This window comes from Anarrhichthys ocellatus, unplaced genomic scaffold, assembly GCF_004355925.1.
Source record: "Anarrhichthys ocellatus isolate YVR2014 unplaced genomic scaffold, GSC_Weel_1.0 scaffold8, whole genome shotgun sequence".
NCBI lineage: Eukaryota > Metazoa > Chordata > Actinopteri > Perciformes > Anarhichadidae > Anarrhichthys > Anarrhichthys ocellatus.
The window spans coordinates 4,566,913-4,590,174 of record NW_022280038.1 but is presented as its reverse complement, the minus strand read 5'-3'; the positions used below and the strand labels follow the sequence as shown (position 1 = coordinate 4,590,174).

The 23,262-nt window shown below is 41.4% G+C and overlaps 1 protein-coding gene across 1 annotated transcript in view; it reads right to left on the bottom strand.

Moving 5' to 3' along the window:
• Positions 1-23,262, bottom strand: part of tox3 (TOX high mobility group box family member 3) — a 37,769-nt gene that overhangs the window by 12,833 nt on the left and 1,674 nt on the right. Inside the window, exon 2 of the mRNA XM_031848541.1 lies at positions 2,791-2,856. Within this exon, the coding sequence (XP_031704401.1) occupies positions 2,791-2,856 (66 nt within the window). The remainder of the gene's footprint in view (positions 1-2,790; positions 2,857-23,262) is intronic.

Here is a 23,262-nt window from a genome sequence, read left to right as displayed (position 1 = left end):
GAAAGAAATATTACATTATTCCTCTTTTAAATGAGAAGCTTAATTCATTAGCAATAAAACCCTTTGCCGCTACAGTCTCACTTGACCTGGTACTGACGCACAATTAATCAAATATTAATCGCAATCACGATTTTCGCTTCCCACAATGAAATAAATATGAGCGACTGCTTATTGACATTCAAAATGCGTGCTCCGCTTATAGAAAACTCTGCTGCGTATCAAATCAAGCTTTTCCTAAACGGACAGCCAGCCACCAGGGGGCGATGGCCAACTTTTGGCTTCAGTTTTGGGAGAGCCGTCGTGCTGCTATGCCGCAGACGTGCGGCCTGTTAAAAACGTTCCTGAATGTTGTGGCTGCAGTCCAGAGTAGAACAGTAATGTAGTGTATTTTATGGGCCAAACGACAATGCACTGAATTCAGGTGAAGAAGAACTTTATTTTAAGTCTTATTTTGGTACAAAGATTTGTTAATTAGCAGTAACGTAGCACAATGTGAAAGTGAAAGCAGTGCTTTGTTTATTTAAATGTGAAAGATAAAAATATTTGGTCCCTAAATACAATGAACAATCCACATAAATAACCGGGGTCTCAATATGGATAAAAATAATTGTGGTTATCATTTTGGCGATAATCGTGCATCCCTAGTTATGGTTTGCTAATCTTAGCCAACTTTAGATAGGTATGGCTTAAGTTTTGCTGTTTCACGAACATCAGTGAGTCAGTTCACTGACTTTATGACCCTACTTGTGTTACCGTTACACTATGTTTTAACATTTTCCCCCACATTGAAATGTGTGGCCACAGTGGCAGCTGTTAGCAAAACTTATCTCACTAAATTATTAGGTGAAACAACTAAACACTCGCATTGCAATTTCTTCATGTAAAACAACAGGTGGTTGGAAAACAAAAGGGCTGCAAAGTTGCTGACCGTTGTCATTGTTCAAGCAGTTAACTTTCCCCAGACTGAAGCTAAGCACTGGTGCTAACTGATGCAAGGTACAATACTAGTATGGGAAAATAAGAAAACATGCTGCAACAAGTGTTGATGTGTTTCTAAGAGCGATCAATGTTGACGTTTAAATTAGAAAAAAACATTTAAAGGATATATGTGCGACTATGCAAATGCATTAGTGCTACGGCCTTGCTAACAACTGAACCTACAGGCCAAATATGTGTGCATATGTCCAATTTATAACTCAAAGCTAATGCTCATTTAATCAGACGTCTTTGGAGAAAGAGGTGAAGCTACCCACAAAAGTAGCAGTTAATCTTCATAAAATACATAGAGGGTGCATCTTTGTATGCGGTACACCACTGGTTTTGATTAGAGAACGATAGCTAAACAAATGTGGTTGCATAAACTTGGCTGTTCATCATGCAGCCCTCATAAAGGACACTTCCTTTCCCACTGAAACCTGAGCCCAGGGCAGGCACATCAAGTAGATTAATATAGCATTACAGTGGAGTGAAACCTCAAAGTGGAAGTCAAATTAACCTTAATTTAGCTCTGGTTGCGACAAACAGGATTGTCTTTCTCAGGGAAAGACAATCCTATGCTGAAGACTTACTCTCTCGTTCTCTCCTAAGCACAATACCATCTGTGCCCCAACACTGGAAACAGTTGTTACTTTTGATGAAATGCAAATGAGCTAGGCTGTTTTTATAAATAAAAAAAATTAAAAAGAAATAATAATAAAAACCTGCCCATCCCCCCCCCCCCCCCCCCCCCCCCATGTTCCCTGGATGCCACAGTGGGCCCTCACAGCTGGGGGTTGAACGCTCTCCAAGCAGCTTGTGTCGGCGTGGTCCCCGTTACAGTGGGCCCCAGCAGCCACTGGATACAGAGGATGCACCCACTCAGCGTAAAAGTGGGGGAAAATTAAACTTCTTCCATAACACTCTGTGGCTTTGTGAAGTGGGCCACTCAAAACACTTCTGTCTGTCTGAGCTTGAATGTCACAATTGCATCCCAACTGCCCAAGTGACGTGAATGAAAACAATCGGGTTAACGGTGATATCCATCTCTCTATTTAGGAGCGGTGTAATGATGCTTTGCTGTGCGTTTTGAAGCCAAATCAATCTCCCCTTCTACACTGGATGAGATTGGCCCGTTTGAACCACAGAGGATGATGGGTATTTTTGGTGCACTTGTCTCTAATGACAGGGCAGCGTAGTGGGTGGAGGGGGAATAGAACAAGTAAATTTAGCACACTGTTAGGACTACTATGGCTCAGAGAGGCAGTTTTATACCTCCAGAGAAACAACTGTGCCCTTCTTTCTTTCAATGCCACAGTGCAGCACACAGACCTATTCCAGCAGCTCCACACACTCAGGATTGTTGGTGACATTGCACTTTATGTAAGTGCCAGCAGAGAGAAAGTAACAGAAACGTAGCACCTCTTTCATTACGTCTTTGAAAAGATGAAGAAAACAGGCGTTTATAACCATAGCTTCATATGATATCAATTTATCTTACAGAGTGCAGTCAAGATAGTCAGATCGCATCAGCATCAGCTCTCAGAAGTTACTCGGAGACAGTATAGGGTGAGTCGAGCTCCTCTTTCCGTAAGCTTATTGTCTCTTTTGAGGCTCTCGGGACAGGCAGCATTTCAGGAAATAAAATAATGTTGCCTCTGACAAACATGGAGAAATTCAAATTGGAATGTATCATTATGGATGTTTCAGTGGGCTTTACAGTGTGAAATATAGGGCTCATGCTTTAGATGAGTGTATGTCTGCATCGGTTGACTTTTCCCCGTTCAAAAGAGAACTCTAATAAAGTATACTTACATCACCAGCAGCGAGCAGAGCACCGTTCGCCTCCGCCATGTTCATGTAGCTGTTGTTGTTCTGGAACTGCAAAAAACAACAAAAAAAAAAAAAAACACAATCAGCCTACTAGTGTCCAGATAACATCAAGTGCAACTCGAGCTCTGCCCTTTCATAATGGACACCTGTCACTCAAACAGATTGTCACACTTGGCTCTGAATGTTTACACAGTGTTAACCCCTCTTCTCTCTGTGCATGCGCATTCTGCCACTCTGCCATTATTAAGACATGACGAGAGGCATGCGAGAGGCCCAGGCCAATTCAAACCAGGGTAATGAGAATCTGGTCTGGCTATTCAGCTCATATGGGATGGCAATTAAGGATATGTTTGCATCACAAAGCCATCAAGATGCAGTGGCAGGTTATTAACTTCAAATAAACTATGGGAGAGGAGAGATACTGAGGGGAAATAAGGAGGCAGGGAGTGTTTTTAATATGGCTCGAGTACATTTTTGGTTAATGGGGGTTTTACAATTTAATTCACCAACATGATTTGGTCATGTTTCCATTCTCATGAAGAATCTGATTTCCTGTTTTAGTGCAACAAGTAAAAGTGTATTCTTCTCAAGCACTTAACTGTTAATATCAGAGCTGATATCAGAAGAATAACACTGGTGATACAATCGTGCCACACTGTCAAGAAAACATTCAAAACAGCAAAACATCAGTGTGTAAGACAGTTGATAAGTTACTAAAAACCCTGTACTTTGGTAAGAAACTGTTTTCACAACATACCCCTCCCTCCCAACCCACACATAGCCTGCTGGCAAAATGGCAGCCACTTCCTTTCTTTGGAGACACAGCCATGCTGACAGGTAGGAACAATGGGACATAGAATGAAGAATTATGGGCTAGCAGCTGGGCCCAGGAGCACAATGCACCTCTCTGTGAGTGAGGAGTGCAAAAACCCAGCCTACACGGCACGGAGGAGAAAGAGTCACAGAGCGTTTGCGTCTTCTTGAGGTTCCACTGAGAACACAATTTCAACAAAGCTCGGCGGTAATCTCTTTTGTGTGCTTATTACAAAGTCACTCTCTTAAAACATTATGAGAGGCGAAGAACTCCAATAGACAGAGAGAAAGCGAGAAATGAATGGCTTCTTATCCCAGCAGAAACCAAACAGTGGAAACAAATTAAGATCAGAGTGAACTGAGAAGTGCATTAATATATTTTCTAGCCCTTTGTGTTTTTTTTGCTCTTCTCCTTTTCTTCCGAGTGGTTAGTATGCGAATGTAATTACCGAAAGAACTACTGCTAATCAACTGCGAATGGTATCCATTAATTAGTCTATGCCCTGGAGAGAGAGAGTGGGGAATCAGCAGCAATGTTAACAGTGCTACGCACCGCTGAGTAGCGGAGCCACAAGCTCTGCTAGCAGTTGCTGGAGCAGGTGGTTTGTGCCGTCTAGGCCTCCGGTGCCACCTTACCTGGAGCTGCCCCACTAAACTATATCTGACTGGAGCACTGGGGGTTTGCATGTTTGCACAAATGCACACACACATGTATAAACACACACACCTTAAGTGAGAACCATCTGTCAATACTCCTTCACTTCCCAGCTGTGTGTAACTTTGAGACATGACATGGTTGGGTTACGTCAGCCACTCGGCTGGTAATTAACCTTATGCTGGGCTTATCTTTGAAGTGTTACTCCGTCCTTCTTCTTTTAGATAACAAATTGAAGTCTCAGAGATATCCTTCTCTATTCAAGCACTGGGAACATTGTTGTGATTGTGGGGGGAGATAGGGCTCTGTGCAGGGCCGGCTGTTTCTCCTGTCCTCGTGTCTCTCTGGATGTGAATATGACTTTTTAAGAGTGAGCAGACAACAGATCTTCTTTGGAAATAGTTCTCTGAGAATTCAGGTAAAAAAAAATAGAGGACTACAGACGGATCTGAAATCTTCATGCTACTTTTAATATAGATGCATGTACACTCTCCTGCCTGAAAAAAGCTGCGAAATGTCTCTGCGAGCGGAGTAGCTTTGTCTCGGGTTCCGTGCAAACTTGTTGGTGGCACTTCTTGGTCACACATTTCAACTCCATTACTTGCCATGTTAGACTACTTCACAAGCATGTAAGTGTTTCTAAATCAGGAAGCAACACACTGTGATGTATGGCTGAGCTACATACCGCAAGCACGGACATTACGAGAATCATATTAGCTCCATTAGAGGAAACGTAATCACATTAAATCCATGGGCTGATTAGCGGTGTGAACCTCCCTGGTCTCTGTGAGTCATGTTTTGTTGTGTTTCCAGGGCCCTTTAAGAGCAGTTCCTTATCTCCTCCGAGAACTGTGACTAACATCCCAAGAAATGTCCCCAGCCACCGGCGGTATCAATCTTCACCATTAAAAGCTGCACCATGTCGCATCGCAGCCCGGGCCAGAGGCCCCGGCGGACAAGCAGAGCAGGGAGTGGCGATTATTATTGTTATTCCCAATTCATTTTTTTTGCGGGGGGTGGGGGAGGCATTCGCCACTCATGTTCGCAGCAATGACGATTGAGTCAAATGCCAGATGAAATTAAGTGTGATTGGAGGGACCAAGCAGCTAAAATGGGTCAGCGCAGACAATGAAGGCTCTGTAATTAAAATGATGTGACGAGCTAGACGAGAGCTGCCATGTGAAGGGCCAAACAAGCCGTGTGTGTGTGTGCACGGGAAAGTATTTTTGGAATCAAGAGGGTGCAACAAAAATGAAAAGTTGGCGAAATATGAGGTGTGGAATTACTTGACTTTTTTTTGCTAACTAAATGCTCCTGAACACACAATAAACTTGTATATCTAGTGAAAACTATAGCAACAGCTCAGCAACGTTACATGCATTCAAGAAACTAGCATCTCACCCAAAGGGAAGCCATAAAAATCGTGCCTTAAAGTAGCTGTGAGGGCTTTTATTAACAGAGTGAATTCACGGCAAAAGGTGCTCTGTAATATGAGTCGCACTAAGAGTCAGACGTGGCTACATGGCAGAGCAAACACTGGGCGCTCAGTGTTTTTATTTCTGCTTCTGCAACACCAGCACATTTCTTCAACAACTGTTTAACAGGAGAGAATTAAGAGCTTACATGGGCCCTGATCCTAACGTGAAAAGACTCCACTGTCTGCATGATCGCAGGCAGACAGAAAACCAAGCAACCTCGCAGTGAATGGGATGAATGGGAAATTCTAGGTTTTTCTTTAAACGCACATTACTGCCTCTCTTTTTTTTATTCTAAGTCAAGATAAAACTTCAAGGATACCCCTTGAATCAATGTGAAAGCTTATTTGATTCATTATCAGACTAAACAGTTACAATCAGATTCGAAGCAACAGATATCAGCCTGTTTTCAAATATAACTTTGATGCCTGATTTTTTTTTCTCTCCACGTTTTAAATCCCAGTGCAGGAATATTTGTATATATGAATAAATGTCCAGTGGGAAATAAGGTGTTTTACAGCTATTATAGCAAACAAAATTATTTCAACCTCAGGGCAAACACAATATTGCACCAACATGACCCCATCTCACCCTCAATATGATGGAGTAACCCACACAGATCCTATCAGTAAACATGAACTGAACAACCAAGATCCACAGAATAGACGGCTGAAGGGCCTCTGATAGCACAGCTGCCATCTCTGCATGCATACAAATGGAAAATAAACAGGCACTAGCCCGTACTGCATCTGAACATTGAATACTGCTTTGTCAATGGTGATTAAATGATAAAGCATGACTGGGAAAGATGCAAGATGACACAGCATTTTACCATGAAAAAAAGACAGAAAATTAGATAAATCTGTGTTTCCAAGCCTTCCGAAGGCTGTTCTTTGGTTTTAAAGGACGATCAAACAGTCACAATATCAGTGCCGTCTGTCAGCAGGTAACTATATTGGACACATTCTTCCTCCCCACTGAAAACCACCGAACTAATTCAATCAAGAGCCCAGGCTTTTCCAGAAACATATCAACTGCTGACAAGCGATTTTACAGTTCAGCTTGAGCTCAGTAATCACAGCCTAGCATGTGTTCTCTGGAACATGACACTTGTGCTAATATGTTCTCCAGTGGTCTCTATAAAACAGAGCAAAAACACCACAGTTAAAACTCAACCTCCAATCCCGAGAAGCCCGCGGTAATTTGCGATGTATTATTTTATGCAATTTCCTTTCAAGCTTGGCCTGCCACCAGACTTCTCATTCGGTGACGGGGATCAGAGACTGAAAAGAGCAGCACTGTTTCCTCTCCTGCGAAACTGTAGCCTCTGGAAAAGTTATCTTCCGATTCCCAAGGTCCTCCTCAGTAAATACATGCTCATTTACAACCCGATTCAGCATAAACACTCTGCAGCTGCCTCTCTGGCGATCACGAGGCCTATTCACACCCAGCAGGCCGTCGTACATGCAGCGCCGAGCTGACATATAGAGATATATTTCCTCCTATGTGTGCAGCAGTCAATTTGTAAAGCGACTCCACAACACAGCATGTCCACGGAGTCAGCTCGCAACCTGTGTTCTGATCTGCGTGCCGGATCGATTGGTAATTCAGTTTAAAGCTAAAATCATTACTCCCCCCCACATCCAAGCACTGTCTTCCACCATTAGGGCTGCTAGTCCTCGACTACATGAGGTGGAATTGAGGGGAAGTTCATTGTAAGCATCTCACTCTTCCTCTGCCTCTCAGTGCGAGTACCACCGCAGCAGTGCAGAGGATGCGGCGTGAGAAAAAATTCTCGGTCTTATCTGGGATCTGAATCAAGCTGATGACAGTTTTGTTCAGGCTGCGTGCTGATTATCTCCCTCTCTCTCTCACACCACACTGACCACTCTGGCCTGAACTTGTGTGATCACAGCATGCTTTGCTTTAGTAAAGATAGACGTGGAGGAACTGTTTAAACCCTTGCGGAGATATCTAACCTGCCACAAAAGGCCATGTTTGTAAGTACGTGCTAGAAAAATGACAAAGAATCAGCTCCAAAAGTATGAAAGCGTTCTTTAATGTTTGATCAGAGGGTGGTAAACATGTAGGAAATTCAGGTTGAAATTTGGACCATTCATTTTGGAAGATGTCATCACTAAGGTCTTTAAGGATGAAGAAATTATAGACAGAGTTTGTCATCATGAACCCAAAAGCAGAGCTTCTGTTTTCTTTAAATGACTCTGCATGATACAGTCACGGGGCATGAAACCAAGTTTGCATATCCAACCAAAATGACAAGCTTAACTATCAAAATAAAGGAAAATCTTAAAGCGATTTCACAGCTCAGCAAATATGTATTATGTTTTTTCAAGCTACCCAGTCATTATGGCAGTGTTGAAAGACAGTGAAAGGCAAACTATAGCTGGTGCGTTCGGCATATTCCTCGGGGCAGAATTCATATTCAGACGCATATCACAGACGCAGTGTACAAGAGTGATAACAGGGAGACACAAGCAGACCAGGGTGAAACAGAAGATCTTTGAATTTCTTTCAAAGTATTCGAGGATGAGACTATTTGACTTTACTGCAGCAAAACATGCATCAGCTTAGGCAGAAAAGCTGTCTGAAACAATTTAAAGCACATGCTGTAAATGTTGAAGCAGCAATGCTTTGCCACTCGGGTTCTCTTTCATTCAATACAATAGCCAAACGCCAAAGTCATGTTGGGATCTTCAGCTATATGTGGTAATTTAATAATGGTCTCCCTATTTAGAAGCACAATTACAGACACACTAGCAGCTCTCTGGCCGTACTTGGGCACCGCAGTGCTTTGAGCTGTATGCCAACATCAGCATGCTAAACATGCTCACCATACACACGCTGAGCTTTAGCAGGTAATACTTCACCATGAATGTCTGTACAACATTTCATGGCAATCCATCCAATAGTTACTGAAAATAGAGCTATTTCCATCCGGATGAAAGAGGTGGACCAACTGACAAAGCGACACTGCACATCCCTAGAATAAGACAACTGTAATCCCCCTAATTTTTCTCATCATTTTGTTTAATAATGCCAACATTATAGCTTCTCTGTCATCCGGTTTTATGTATAAATGTTGATTTTAAGAGAAAACAGTGACAATAAAGTAAGACCATACTTTTGTAGCACAGCCACATCCAACACAATGTTACACAATGGAACTAAAATACGCTGAGGTTCACCATAGCTATGTTTTCTCTTAGGCCTTTGACAAGCAAAGGCTGCCAAAACAAAGACGGTCTTATCATTTGTCATAATGGATCCATAGCCCGAGCCCAGAAGTCTCAATTCTATGCAGGTCAACATCCAACATCCCGTTTTTTTCTCTTGCTGTTGAGTCAGCTCTGTACTCTCAAGAGCAAATCCTAAAAGAAAGCGCGAGCTAAATGGGGTTCCATCTTTGATCTGGCGGGGTGCAAAGCCATTGGCCCACAGCCACAAAGGAGCTTAGGCAATGGAGAGGGCCTCAGAAACATGGTGTAGTTTTCCCACAATGGCTGCTGTTGCATGGACACACAGCTCTTGAGGAAGCAACATGAGAAAGACTTGGCTTGGTGATGTTGTCTTGCTTTTATAGCTAAGCCAGGTCTCAAGGCTGTTTACTCTCAGCAGCTTTGAAGCAACTCCAACTCAAGATGCTATCAGAGGTATGGATTTTAACCAAGCTTAATCTGCTCTACTTGTCATTCTTTACTGCAAAGCAAGAGGCTGCTGTGGGGTTAAGGAGGCTAATAACTGAAATGACATGGTTAACTGTCATACAGGAGGAAAAGGAAATGGGTTTGTTCTTTATGGCGCCAACGGTGATGGTTGTGCTTCTCTTGGTCTGTCAGACGGCTATGAGCTCTGGTACTTGGATTCACATAAAGCTCAATTGAAACCTGCTGGGAGCTGAGTCCACTCTTATTGCTCCAGCAGCACATATGCATTTTTCTATTCCCTCTACCGCCGTTACTGGCTAATACACTCATTATAACCGGCTTTGGTAATGTGCACAATCAAGAGCTTTAAGTGATGGACTCAACGTAATCCTCTATTTCTTATCTAGTAGTGGCAGAAGACAGAAATAGTTGGGCTAGAATGGGTAAGATAACAAGTATTTAATTCAAAGTGTTGAAAACAACATCAGGATATTCAAATCAGTAAAGGCCTTAACGCAAAGTAAAGCGTCACCTCGACCTGGTTTTGTTTCGCTCATGTTCAAGTTCATTGATATCAGAAGCTAACTCCTTGGAAACCCTCATAAAAACACCTTTAAAAATATATTGTTGAATTCTCATCTGTAGCAACGTGTGCAGCCAGTTGGATGTTTAATCGTAAGTGTCTTTGTCCCTTTCAGGTACTTGCTGATCAGTCCACTCACAGATTTTTAAATCACAATACCTTCCAAGTTGGTGTGTAACCTGTGTCTTTTCTGATATTCTTACCATAAGCTCACAGTAAGCACAAACCGAACAGTTGTTCAATCTCTATAAATCTGAAAAACACAAACTGCTGAGCGGTGACTCATATATCAGTCTATTATATACTACAGGGCTGACTGTATTAAACAAATGGCTATGCCTGCAGCTGGAAAAGAGAGGCAATATAGAGAGAGCAGAGGTTATTGTCTAATTTAAATCTTGGCTGCTTTCCCAGAGCTGTACCACATTCCAATTTGTGGCTGTGTTGCTCGGCGCTACTGACAGAGGTCCGGCTGCAAATACTCTCGGGCTCCTCTCCAGAAATGTCTCGGAACTGGCAATCAACAAGTTGGCATAGATTAACGATTAATGACGGGGGCATATTAGGTGAGATAATGAAGATGCACACAAATAGGTGCGTTTGTGCCGTCTGTACGCATGCCCGCCCCCCCCTCTCCCGCTGTGGTCTCAATAATGTATCTACAATCATGTGCTACATACAAAGGCTCATAAAGAAAGCCAGTGCATTGTGCCTGTAATGTCTTTGAGATCCATAATGAAATAGCAGCTGGAAAAGACATCTGTGAACACATAGTAGTTACAGAATGGTTGAGCGGGCTCTTAGAAGCAATTAGCTATTTCAAGCGTTTTCTTCTTGGCATACTATTGTCCGTTCATCTGGTAGATTGACAGCGCACCAGGACATCATTAGCGAACCTGGCGGCTGTTGAGTCGCAGACATTGTTTTTCTTGTGACAGCAACCATCAGGCTAAGTGCTTCACTAATGTTTTTAACAGTATTTAAACTCAAAATGTCACTTTAACATATCCTACTTCAAAAGCAGTGCGAGATTAAGATACCGGCTTTGAATAATTACAAACACTGAGCTTCAACTTTGATTCCATATCATTGCGCTGACATTAAAGACATCCAGAACAAAGACACACTATACACATCTTTTCAGTCAAAAATATTCCTTTCCTCCGTGTGAAATGACAGGTTGTAGATGAAAGGCACACGGTAACCAGGAGGTCTGCTGTGTATTGAAGAGGCACTTTTTTTAGGAGAACAAGGTAACTTAGCAAAGTGTTCACGCATGGAAAAAAAAAAAGCAATGAATGCAAATGTGTTTCTGTTGATGACCCTCGTCAGTGTGTCCAATCAAATGCAACCATTTTCTCCACACCAAATTTCCCTACTGATGCTATAAGGCAAACTAGAGAAAATCCATTTGTCACACAAGTATTACACTTGCATTCACATTATATACACACTGCGTTAAGTGAATCACAAATAATGTACACAGAAGGGTTAGTCTTAATGTCATGTAGATGTGATTTAAAGTGTTGCTTCAACATCACTGCACACAACAATTTACAAGACAATGAAGCTGAATCGGACTCTTTTTACGATTGAAAAGAACAATGGACGTTGTATTTGTACAAACCCCCCCCCCCCCTGCAAAGAGCATCAGAATGTGATAGTGCGGCCCAAATCACCTGGTATCCTTTTCTTTATACGCAGAGGTGAGGAGCAACTAAATGTTCATAACTCGTGACTAACACAACCAAACCGTTTGTATTCTAACATACATTTAAAAAATTCCTTGATTGATCCAATTAATCCATATATAAGCAAAGCTTGTAATGACAAAATCGGTGATTTCAACAAGGGGTGCCATGCTGAGAATACCGACTGCAGCTTTAAGTCGGAGTGAGAAACAGAATTCCCACCGTCAACTTGTCATCAGCTAATTCACCTGGAGCCAGAGGGGGGAGATACACTGGACACATAGGGAGAGTTAATCTCTTCATTCATCTTTGCTAAAGAGATCGACCCAATTAGCTTGCCTCATTGACTGACAGCCCTTGTGTTTGCTTATTCCCCCCCCCTTCTTAAATCAGGAGTTATGCAGTTTACACAGGCTCCATCTGAAGGCCTCGAAAATTATATTCGAGGGAACTGTATGACAGAAATAATCATGATGTCTTTATTCAAATCTGTTGAGTCTGAAATATTCAGCACTGCAATTTACTGTGACTGATTAGCCAATGGAAGGGTTGCTTGGGGATAGCTCTCCAGAGTTCTGTAATTCAGAGGATTTCACTTGGGAGAGGTTTTTTTTTTCTGCTGATAACTACACACATTCCTCTTTTTTAAATGTACTTTTCTTTTTTTTAGCCACTCCTAAGAGCCAGCGCACATCAGAATTATGACGCTTGCAGAGACAGCAGTATGTAGGACAGTTCATATTTTGATTGCCGTCCCTTGGAAATGTGATTCCACATCTTGTTTCGTCTGATGATTTACCAAAGTGTGTCTGGCTGGAGCCCAAAGAACGGTCAGTGTTGGTTGGCCTGGTCACTGCCGAACTGTCAGATCTAGAAACTCAAAGATCAGCGGCAACAGTAGCCCAGAGGACTGCCACGATACACACAATATAGAGAATGTTGATGCAAAGATCTGCGTGCCAACGCTAACATTGTATTACAAGATATATAAGATAAAGATACGAGTCATTTTGCAAACCAAAGCTACCCATTATCTTAAAAACTATATTTTGTACTAACCTATGCAGTCTTGTTTTAATAAGACAAATTAAGCTAAACAACAAGCAATTACAAGTGAACGTATTGCTGCACAATTTAAATACATTTTTCTGAAACACCCTGGTCTGGTATGACCAGTAGCTTGTGGTGGCTAATGTTAGCAAAATGTTGTACAACTGATATTAGCAAGTTAGTTTGCTGAACTTATGACTCTTTCCTTCTGCTAATAATAACATGTACATTATTTGGTAGTTTGCATTAGTCACAACAGTTATCACTCGCTTTAAATAGCTGGCAAAACATCTTGCATCACAATAATTACTGCCTTCTTTTCACAAGTAACACCCGAAAAAATATTGACAAGTTTGTCAAAACTGTGACAGTTTGACAAAAGTACGGTTATATTCCGTAGCTGGCACAGACGTACATGCAAGGCTTAAAAAAGGGATGAAAGGCATCAAATAATGAGCCGTTTCATTATAATCCTGTATGGGTAATTATGAGATTAATATGTCAATGCTGGTTTTGGCAGGTTCTGCAGCCAGGAAAGGCTATATTTACCGCAGTCCTTGCGCCACATTGCACTGAAAACAGCATTCTTTCACATTAAATCTCATTTATATTATACAGAAAAAAGAGAGAGATGCTGTTATTCTTTTCCAAAATGCCCTACTAATGCTCTGGGGCATGATTTGTCATTGTTATTCAGTGCTCGCTCACCTACACTTAAAACATGATCCTTCTAGATTTTAATTAAGCACCAAGGTACCTCCCAAGGGGTTCTGGCTTGGCAAAGGAAAGTACTTTGATTTATGTACTACTTTGTTGTTCCTGCTTGAAGCTTGCCTGTTATAAGGGACCGTGGTGATGAATTAAAGAACTGGGCAATTATTCTTATTTGTTCATTAGTTGCTGTAAATAATGTATTCTTCCAACAACGTCAATACCCACTAATAGTGAAGCTTTCTCTTTACATGTCAACTCCTGGATAATGCATCTCTTTATGCATCCCCCATACAGCAGCAAATAGCACAAAACACCTAAAATGTGGTACTCATTTGCTCAACATTATGGGATGCCATTTCAACAGTGATTGTATTTACAATTTAGTGGCTGTTAGATCAGCAATCATCAGCAAACATTGTGGCAGCTTAAAGCAATCCCTGAAGCATAAGTACATATTTGTCTCAGTCATGATATCAACACACCCTCTTAATACAGTTAATATGATTTTCTGGTTAGACATATAAAAGGCACAAGGCTAAACAATGAACCGCAATTAAACATAAAAGTGTACTAACTGTACAGTGATTTGTTAAAAACAAAACATTTTTCATCCTGTAGTAATGAGAAGCCAAGCACATTTCAGGTAGCATATTCTAGGCAGTGTTCATATGTATAATATCCCAAAAGCATTATACTCATTAGTCAAACCCTAATAGTGCCGTGTCTCTTTCTAGGTAAGCATTGCTTATTCAGTCATCGTATAGCGTGGGCAGCAGCCAGTTTTCAATATGAAACTTTAAGTATTGGCAGGAGTATAATCCAGACTACCCAGGTGTGCAGTATGCAGCTGTTTGTAATAAAAGACCACATGCCCTGCAATATCATATGACAAATGTAATAATGTTCAGACAGTCATCTTTTTTTAATGAATCTGGTTACAAAAGCTCTGTAGCTGTAGATTGTGTCATTCTTTCACTTTTTATTTGTCCGTTTCTCTGGATGAGTGTCAGCTGATCGTCTACAACGTAGAACGGTATGTTAAACGTGCCTGGCCCGCTGTGGCACACAGCCACATTGACGAATCAAAGCGGTAGCTGAAGATGAAAGTGAAGACGGTCAGCCGCCTCGGCGACACAAGAATGGTTAGAGACCTTGTACAAGGTCTGCTCTCCTAGATGCGTATCAGAAGGTAATGGAGTCTCGGAACTACAGGGGTGCTGCAGGATCGCTACGATTAGCTTGTGGAACTGCTGAAGGTCACCACTGCTGAGCTGAGCAGCCACAAGCCCTCATAAAACCATGCAGCGTATCATTATTTTCAAAGTGTTTCATTATGGACGGTTAACCTTGGCTAACTCCGACCCCACACTTTAATCAGCTGGCTGTAATGCCTTTGAAGCAGCGTAATCATTCAGCTTCTTTTCTTGTTTATCAGCGGGAGAGACACACAAATGTTGTTGGAGCCTATTTTTATTTTTTTTTAAAAAGGGAGAAATCTCTTTCCACTAGGCTGTGCAGGTATTTGAAAAGTTACACCGTGAGTCAGAACCTCCAACGATGAGGAGCTAGATCAGTTTCCTTGGAAGGAATGTCATTTGAAAGAACTATCAGTGGCAGTCCAGAGAGGGAAACCTGCCAAGGCTGAGGCCTCACAGACCATGATCTTGTTTCTACTGCTGCCATCCCGCACTATGACCACATGCGAGAGTCCACGAGCCAGCAGAAACACACACACACACATCACCACAATAAACAAGGACATGCTGTGAATGGGCCTCGACTTCAACTCCCGAAAATATCTGAAGTCGGCTCAAAAATTTCATGGACCCCATTCATGATCCCAGTCGAGGTTCCAGGGACCGGACCTTTATTATATGGCTGGAGCTTTTACCGAGGCCGTGTCCATTGTTCCTTTTGATCATGCGACTGAATTAAAACCAGGCCGAGTCATGAATACTGCATGTTTTTCATCCGACTGGAAATCTGAGGATAAAGAATCCTCAAAGCAGTGATACTTCAGTAACATGTTGAGAGCTTTGCTCATTCAAATGAACATGATTGTTGGGCAATTATAGCCAACAGAATAAAGTAAGAGTGATGTCATGAGTCGACAGTCTTTTCTAAAAAAAAAACGTGTTTTCTGCAGAACATCTTTGTTATGTCTTCCCTACAATATGAGGTCCTAGCAACTACAGCATGATTCACATTTGTGTAGTAATGTTTAGGCAACTCCAAGCTCTTTTTGTGGTTAGGATAAGATTCTGATCTTAGATCAACATTGGAAAAGGTCTGTGTGTACTGCCTCATGCTTTAAGTAAGGTTTCCAGTTTGTACAAAGATAAAAGTTCATTATAGTGAAACATATAATTCAATTTGTAAAATTAAATAAATTAGTGACTCGGCAAGAGTGAAACAATGACAGTAGATTAGAGGGCAGAAATACAAAGGAAAACAGAGTGGTTGTTGTAAATTGCTTGCAGACTATTTACATGAACATGTTATCTATAATGGATACAAAGATTTTTTGACAAAGTATAGAGAAGACATAAAGGGCAAACATTTTCTTCTAAGAACAGCTGTTTTACTCCCCTCCAGGGCTTCACGGTACAGCGAGCACTGTACTGAGATCTTGATATCATCATGAACATGAATTATGGCAAAACACAAAAGCATACATGCCAGAGAGTATCAGTCTAATGCATGTACATTAAATATCCAATCAAACTGTGGCAGAGTAAGATGGCAGTTTTCCAATGTTAAAAGACTATTAAAGCTCATTTAGGGGGGTTTATAGGCTGCTGTATTATTGCTATGGTAGAGTAACTGCTGAGATAGACATTAACAATATCCAACTGCCACAAACAGTCTATGTTTGAGAAGGATGAGTGTGTTCCCAGCATGAACAGAATCAAGCAAAATGGGAACAATACAGTTCCTGTAAGCAACAAATACATCAGTGTATAGATTTTTAAAAGCTATGTTTTAAAGTGACGCTAACATGTTGTGCTGTGTGACAAACAGGCTGTATTTAAAGTTGGTCTTTCTTGAACTCTGCGTCAATTGGCTCCAACGTGCGATCTATTCGACTATTCAAATAAAACTTTTATTTACCCCCATTATTTAAGCTCTTTGTTCATCGGGTCGGAGGGATATTTGCACACCTGCTACTATTGTCGGTGCTTTAAGTGCAACCTGGTAACATGCTGCATTATGGGAATGTGTCACGTAGGAGGGGGCAGGTGGAAAAAGGGTGAATTAATCAAACTGCCTAACATGTAATACTACACACAAATATAAATATATTCACAGTCAACCTGATACGTGATAATTTGCTGGAACAGTGACAGCTAGATTGGAGAGAGAAATCCCACAGACAAATGTTTGGTTGACGGGACTCATTTCTACAGGAATAAGTACTATTTGAAAATATGATATTCTGCACTGCAATTGGTACCCAACTTAAAAGTAAATATGGGGTACAGCTAAAGGAAAGACGTCCAATATAGAAATAGCAGCAATGAACTCAACTAGTCCAGCCCCGAAAATATGACCCATAAGTAGGGCATTCGTCAGTGGCCTATGCTCCTTGAAAAGAGCTTAGGAGAGGGGCTTAAGTCAAGCAAGTCAAGTTAAAAGAAGAACAGCTGAATGTTTTTGATACACTCTGTGAGCCCATTAAGAGAATTGGACATTAGATGTATGAAACATGGCTGCCTCTCTGGAAAGCTTTTAAAAATGAATGTGTCTTAACAGCGAGGCTAACCACTAAAGGGACACAACACTTATTGAATCAGCCAACCAGAAAGTGATTGACTGGTCCTTTTGAAAACTGCTTAATTCACGGTAAAAGCGGTTTTCAGGGGCACTGGGAGTTTTTCCCCTTCCTTTTAATAAGTCAGCAAGGTTGAGGCTGTCAAAGATGTAGTGAGCCGAAATCAGATTAAAACAGTTTATCATGGTGGAAAAATATATCTTGTGGGGGCTCTGCTTTGATTCAAAGGGGCCACAGTACTCACACAAATAACAAAACTTGTACAGGAGGTTCATTTTAATTTTGACCTTACAAGATACACAAACCCAATCAGTAGATTCACTATTTTTCATGTCTGTGAGATATAAAGAATTTAGCTAAACTTGAGTACTTTAAGTGCCTCTGCTACTCGAGTCGAGAGGTATCTCAGTCTTATCAGAAGATCATGATCCAGTCCTAAAACTCCCCCCCTCACTGACCTGTCTGTGTGGAACTATGACTTATGGGAGTTCTTAGAGTGGGCTTAGATTTGAAGCTTTGTGCATCTCCTCAAAAAAATAAACACTCACGCTTAAATAGATTTGTGTTGTGCCAGACAATTTTGAAATTGAAGTGTTGATTCCTTTTTTTCTGCTATATGTGGTTTGGTCATCTTCAAAAACATTGGAATTATGACTGTGTCATGTTTCATTTACAGCGTGCCGATGGATGAAATAATGACATATTTTGGAGAAAAGTAATAACAAGGCAAGGAGCATTTTTCTTTTGAGTAACAGATTGTATTGTACTGAATCTAAATTCAGGGATCACAAATAAGGGCAAAAAATGATTCAGAAAGGAAGCTCGTGTTTTATTTACCGTAAAATAAAATCACCAGACAACACTTTAAGTCCTACAACTGGAAAAAAAAAAAAAAAAACTCTTCTTTCATGACTTTGAATGTCAAAATAAACATTTTCTCCTCAGGCACTAACATGGTTTGATGGATGATGTAGTGTGCATGATCAAAATCCAATAACAACTGTGCTTCTCTTGTGGGTTCATCCACTTTGAAGCACTGACATAGATGTTTGTGAAACAGCCATGCAGCTACAAATAGTGGGGACTGTCAGTGGTAATCCTAAAGGAAAAACGTAAGAAAGGTACACACATGGATGGCTTATGTGAAGATGTTTGACGTGTATTCTTAACTGGTTTTACACTGGAGCTTGAAGAGCGTGAGGCCTGCCTAAATGAGCCACACTGAGTAATGTAATGAAGTGGATTTATGAGCAGTGATGGCAGGATTACAGGTCTTTACGAGTGCTGATCTGGGTAATGGTCTATGTCTGCCTTAGATTTCAAAGCCTCTCTCATATCCACCTCATAAACAACGCGAATAACCTGGTCTTACGTTTCCCACAGGTTCAGACTGTTGGTTCAGATCATCAGATTAAACTTGTAAAACAAGTTGCCAAGGGACTTGGTGTGTGTGCGCATGTGTGCATTATGTCAACAGTTCAACAAAATGAAGAGAGTGACAGCTGTGATAACAGTGTGCCACAGGAATCAGAAACTATCAGGCTCAGAGTTTAATACCAAGCTGCGTTAGCTGTAGTTCGGGTCGCTTCTTCAGAAACAATCGCCGTGAACCCCTTAAAGGTCAGTCTTCATAAACATTACATGGTTTCCATCAATATGATCTATATTGCTAGCGCATCGCTGTATGCCATCATTCAGCATTCAGACATCCTGCAGGAAGTGGGGAGCTGTGCATTAACAAAATGTTAACATCTGCCCTGTGGAGACATACGTGTAGCGCAGTCAGTCAAACAGAGCAGTCGCTCTAACAGGCAGGAACTCAGAGTACAGCGTGTCTTCGAGCGGGCGGACTAAAAATAACACCGTCTAATCTCAGTGGGAAAATTGGGTGTTTAATAAATCTGTTGAACTACATCTCCTGACGGGCTACAATTAAAAAGACTCAGCAAAACACATCAGCTATTCACTTGTCGGACATTTAACATGCACCTTGAAGTCATATCCATCAACTGCTGAGTTTGACAAAGCAGAAAGCCTCTGAGGTTACACACACACACACACACACACACACTTAAAGCTGTGTTTGGATATGTTTAGAGTGTGTGTGATGAAATGGCACCAGCTGTGTACACTGGAGAGATGCACAAGACCCCCCCTCCCGGTTGAGCAGAGTGTTAACCCCTTCCCTCCCGATGATTTAGAAAGGACAGCAGAGACAAAAGAGGCCTGGCCACAAGATGTTACTGGGTGGGTGGGGGGGGGGGGGTTGTTGCTGTAGAAGTACTTCATATCTTAGTTGTTTTTAGTTTACCTATACACATGGGTCAGTAGGTCCTACATGAGCAGGCTTCTGTTTCACCTCCTTCACCACATTTTACAGGCTTACTAAAATCCTCTGATCATTGCAGCTGCACCCCTACATCATCAAGTCAAGTCTTTACAGTCGGAACAACTTCCTAGCTGTTTGTTGTTTCATATCGTAGGTGAGTTGATGATAAAATACAAAGAATGTGGTAAATACATTCTCAGAGGGGCTTTTTCCCCATGTTAAGTTTAAAAAGGAAAAAGTAGAATATATGTAGCAAAATAGACATAAAGTTGACCGGAGTTACCGTGTTAACAGCACCAAACGCACTTTGAGCAGCTACTTTCTACGTAACACAACAGAAGAACAACGGGGGCTTTTGTTTACAGCGCAAACAACCAAACTATTAAACGTTGATTTAATAAAGAAGCCAGTCAATAATAATTACAACCGCAATCTGATTTCATGCTGAGCATGGCACTTGTAGTCTTCCCCGACATCAGGGCACGTTAGTTACCATGATGAGTAGTTTGTGTTGTGCAGCCTGTTGCCTTCAGCCCGCTGATGAAAGAAAAGCTGAAAATTACCTTTTTTTTTTTGTAGTGTCACGATACTAGAATTACTAACTTTGATACAACACCTCAAAATATTGATATCATTTCCGATAGAGGGAATATTTAAATATTAGATTGTTATTAAAAGATAATAAGCTGTTGTGTGTGTCAACTCAGTCTCAGAGAAGAGTGAGCAGAAAGCACAGCTGGTCCCGTGTATTCAGACTGCTGAAAATGATTATCGAAACCAGTTCAAATATTCAATATTATATAATAATTATAATAATAATAATTATATAGACCCCGCCACTACCAATACAAGCTACAGTATTGCGGGGCAATGAATGGAATTAGATGTCTACTGCACAAAAACTGCAGATCAGCAATTGTCACACAAATGGGGTTTGATTTCATGAAAGTAGTAAGGATTGTGACTTTGAGTGAAAAGAAGCTGCCATTGATTAGTTCTGATGAGAACTTGCCTGTTGAAATGTTTACTAAGCACTAAAGTTGCATGTCCATTAACAATAATGTAGGACAATGTGCTATGAAGCTGGCACAAGCTATTTATGCTTGTGCCATTAAATTACTCTGATGGATGGTCCATTCCCAAAGACTTAGGATGGTGCTGGTATTGGTTTTGCAAATAAACCTCAAGTGTTAGCACTGGTGCAGGTGAAGAGTTTGTGTTAACATCTGTTGTTAATTTCAGTCTCTGCAGATGGAGGCAATGAAAGTCCACACTAAATAGTGACTGTATCTGAAACATTATTAAACCTTGAAAGAAGAAAATAGACCAGATGGCCATAAATATGGGAATAACACTGAGTCCATTTCATGAAACCATTAAAGTCAATAACATATGACTTTTGCAAATATCAAAACCAGTCAAATCCAAACAGCTCCTTGTCTTTGCTTCGATGCTGTGCATGACTGAAAAAAAACACATAACTTCAACTGTCTCGCATCGCTGGCATTACCAAAACAAGACTTTGGATGAATAAGGATTAGAAGCCAGCGTATTCGTTCAAAGTTGTCTAAACGTTCAAAAAGGCAGCTCGTATACATTTTAATGACTACAACCAGGTGTTCTTAACACAAGCCAAAGAGCCAGTGAAACTTAAGAGTCTTTATCACAGATGAATTGGAAACAATGCACCTTGAAGTAGCAACCAATCAGTAAAACTATGGTCCTTGGCAGGTGTGCCCTTGAGCATAGCTGATAAGTGTTCACTTGTAAGTAAAGGTAGTGTAAGAGAAGCAGACCCGGCTTTGACATCCCCCGTCTCCAACCTGAATGCTCTGCATTTAAATGTTAAAAAACGGACAGAAATAAGCCTTTACATTTGCTGTAAGGAGAGTTTTGATAAAAAGGTTTACTGTGTTTATTTCTAGCTGATTCCAGCGAGTGATCTTTCTTGAGTTCAATTCTGTGCGTGTTATTCAGTTGTGTGAAGTTGTGGCGCGTTTCTCTCCAGCACCACTGTTTCTCCTTCATCTCGGTGCCAAACGAAACGGCAGCTTCATTAGTCATGACTGCAGCACCTAATTAAGTTTGTGCCACTCGTTTGGATTTTTCTGTAAATTTAAAAGATTCTCTGATGTTTCAAAGTGCCTCTGGGCCCTTCTGTCTCCGTTGTCATTAAAATTGAACATGTCCTGTGCCAGCGTTTTTGAGAGAGTATTGCCTCTTTTCAAATCAAAACTGTGAATCCAGTGAAAGTCATGCTGTTTGCAAAAAGGTGCTGTGACAGCCAATAAATAGATTAAAGAAGTAATGCCTCAGTTCTATAGGACTTGTAAGCACGCCACTTCTTCTGGAGGACTAGCCGCCATGCATTGTGCTACCTTTCAGTGAGCGGATTCAAACAAATTGGAGGCTGATTTGAAAGATGCATGTAAGAGCAGCTATTTGTTCACCATGGGAAAAGGCATTGTAATTAGCATGAAATGCAGGCTTTGTACTCTCCCTCTCTCCCCCAAACATAACTGGTGGAGATACTGGATAAACACCTTCTCGCTCTCGGTCTCCTTTTGCATTGTGGCCAATTACTGTTACAGATGGAAAATCTCACTTGACCTGTGGAATTTATGAGCAGGGATAAAAATCGCACTTCGACTCTTACGCCAATTCAAAGCGATGTAGTTCGCGTGTCTCAAGGCTGATGAAGACATGATGAAATTGGGCACATATGGCAACTTGGCCACATGACAAAAGAGCTGATGAAACAGTGAGACAAACCTGGTAACTGTTTAGAGCAGCATCAGATTGCAAGGGCAAACAGCACTATAGGGCTGAATACATTTGGGTGGGGGGGGGGGGGGGGGGGGGGGGGGGGGGTGTGTGCGCGCGAGGACGGTTGGGGGATGTATGTAGGGGGCTACCATTGTTTGAACTTTGTAAAATGCTGCACTGGTGTCATCAGTCTGTCAAAGTGATGTCCCCTCTTGCTGGTGGTACGAGGAAGGCAAGCTCCTGATGGATAACCGGACGAATAGTTCAAGTGTTACGTCCCTGAGAAATTAATCACAAAGTATCATCAGCATTTTACATGACCTCTGCCTCGTGCATTTGGAGAGTTAATAAACGTGTCATACCTCAGCAATGTGAAGAACAGGGCTGCTTGTATAGCCTACAGATGTAGGGAAGTGAATAAAGCAAACTTGTAAACAATGCAGGCCGTCTATGCTGGGAGCGAGTAGATAAAGCGCTGTTGTACATCATGTGGCTGCTTCTATTAGTATGACAATCTGAGGGGTTTACTGATGCCATGTTGAAGATAAGCGCTCAACACAGCAAAATGAAATGCATTCACACTGAGCAGATCCAAAGTGTGCCGTCTATTTCTTTCTGTTTGTGATTCTATGTGCAGTTGTTTCAGCACAATCTCCAAGAGCCATCAGTAGCAACCCGGACGTGCCAAAGCTCGTTAAATACTCTGAATAAAGTTGTAATGAGTGTGGGGGTATAGAAAAAGGAGCAGCTCGACATGCCAAAGGGTAAACAAGCATAACATGGCATTTAACTGCACCCGTGTTGAGGTTCTTGTAACAGGATCTGAGTCCAGCAGATCATTTTATTTTGACACTCGACACACTGTGTCATACTTTCACCACATTGTTAATGCATGTAGCCATTCTGTCATGTAGATCACTGATGTCTAGGAACATGTAACT